Source organism: Solanum verrucosum, unplaced genomic scaffold (genome assembly GCF_900185275.1).
Source record: "Solanum verrucosum unplaced genomic scaffold, falcon-dt-bn FXZP01000053.1, whole genome shotgun sequence".
NCBI lineage: Eukaryota > Viridiplantae > Streptophyta > Magnoliopsida > Solanales > Solanaceae > Solanum > Solanum verrucosum.
The window spans coordinates 210,339-212,319 of NW_026020152.1; the positions used below are offsets into that span (position 1 = coordinate 210,339).

The 1,981-nt window shown below is 30.0% G+C and overlaps 1 protein-coding gene across 1 annotated transcript; it reads right to left on the bottom strand.

Moving 5' to 3' along the window:
- Window positions 1–325: 325 nt before the first annotated feature.
- Window positions 326–497, bottom strand: LOC125828099 (uncharacterized). The gene has a single exon (XM_049507406.1). It carries the CDS (start codon window positions 479–481, stop codon window positions 335–337), a length of 147 nt encoding a protein of 48 aa, XP_049363363.1. The 5' UTR covers window positions 482–497; the 3' UTR covers window positions 326–334.
- Between the last annotated feature and the right edge of the window lie 1,484 nt (window positions 498–1,981).

The window sequence follows — 1,981 nt, forward strand, 5'->3', positions numbered from 1 at the left end:
CTAAATCCTAAATGAATTCTCAATAACCATTCATATAAATAATCCCACAAAAACACAATTGTGATTCTTCTCATCTGTCCTAGTTTTGGTGGACAGAGTTATTTGGTTCCTATGCAATTAGTGCATGGGCACGAAAGCTGGCTTGAACACTACGATACTAAATCCCACAAATTAATGGAAACCTACTCTGAATTATACTGATCATTCTCAATTGGACTAAATTTTGAAGCTAAATTGAAGTAAAGGAAAGAACTTTTTACCAAGAAAAGTAAAATTTGGAAGACCCAAATAAGATAAATTCAGAAATCTTCATACCTAAATCCATAAAGGGGTTTCAAGAAAGTTGCTTTGCATTCTGATAAAAAGCAGCAGAGCATAAAATTGAAGCAATAAAAGCGAAAATCCCCAACCCAATCATTAGGGAAAATCCAGCTACCACCAAGTCCATCAAACATTGCAAGCTTATTCCCATCACCAACATTTTTTTTCTCTCAAAATATCCTTAATTCTTTCAGCAAAACAATGGGTAATTTTGCTATTTATAGAGTGAAAATATAGATGGATAAGAATGGGTCTTTTGGCACCCCGAGAAGGAAGAGGCAGAGCCCTGTAACTGTATCAACTCAATGCAAAGACAACAAAGCATGTGACGCATAATTGCAGAAAATGCATCGGGAAGGTTGACAAAGGATTAGCAATTCAGCCTCCCTACATTTTTTTTATTGGAATAAATATAAAATTAGAAAATTATTTAAATTTAAATCATTTTTAATTAATAAATATGATATTTTCTCACATATACTAAAAAAGAAAGTATAACACAAAACGAAAGAAAGAGGGTATGATATTGTTTAAGAAGTTTATACCATAAAAATAAGGAAGATATTATAAAGACATAATATATAAATCTGTCATTTAACTTGACATCAACTAGATGTAGGAATGACATGGTATGGTACGGTATGATTTTTCAAAGTGTTGATACCATAATTTCGATATTCGGTTTCTGAAACATTATACCATTACCATACTAATTCAATTCGGTATGGTTCGATATTTTGAAGTTCGGTTTTGATATTCTACAGTATGGTAAATCGGTAATCATAGTTTGTTCAACTTTGACTAATATATACTCATATAGTAGAGTATTATGACTTTGACAATTAAAAAAAGATCTCAAGTGTATCATACTAAACACATTACACATGTAGAAATATATATTCAAAATAAAATATAAACAACTCATTTTGTCAATCAATTAAATTTCAAATTCATTTCAATCAAAATAGAATAATCAAAGTTTCAACTTCCAAGCATTTAGTATATACTAATACTAGGTTGCATATTTGCTAGTATTTTATAATATATATATATATATATATATATATATATATATATACTTCGGTATGATATTCGGTATATACCATACCATGCCAACCCTTAACTAGATGTCCTCCAATTTTGGGTGTGGACAAGGAGACACACGTCATACATAACGCTTTAAGTGTCAATTCACATCCTACATGACCTAGTTCCTACGTGTTTTATGTCACATAAGGCATGCGTGCTTAATTGTTCAAATTTATACAAGTTTAAGTATTTACTTGTGCAATTCCAAAGTTAGAGAGCATGGATGTCAGCTAATGTCAAGTTAAATATTATGTATTAATTATGCCTATTATAAAAGTATGACTTAAGTCATCTATGACCCATTAAAGTTGTCCGCATATTCACTTAGACACCCTAACTAAGGCTAGTACCTATTGAGCACCTAAAATTGTTCAAAACATGTGCCTATTAAACACAAAATGTTGATATGACAGAAAAAGTGTTTCACTTTCCTTTGGCGCGGGAAAATATTTGGAATCGTATTTTATTTTAATGTTTTTCGGCATTGTAAATAACTTAAAATAATTTTTTTAATATTTTGAAAATAATAATTTTTTAATCTAAAAAAAATACACTTCCAGTCATCTTCTTC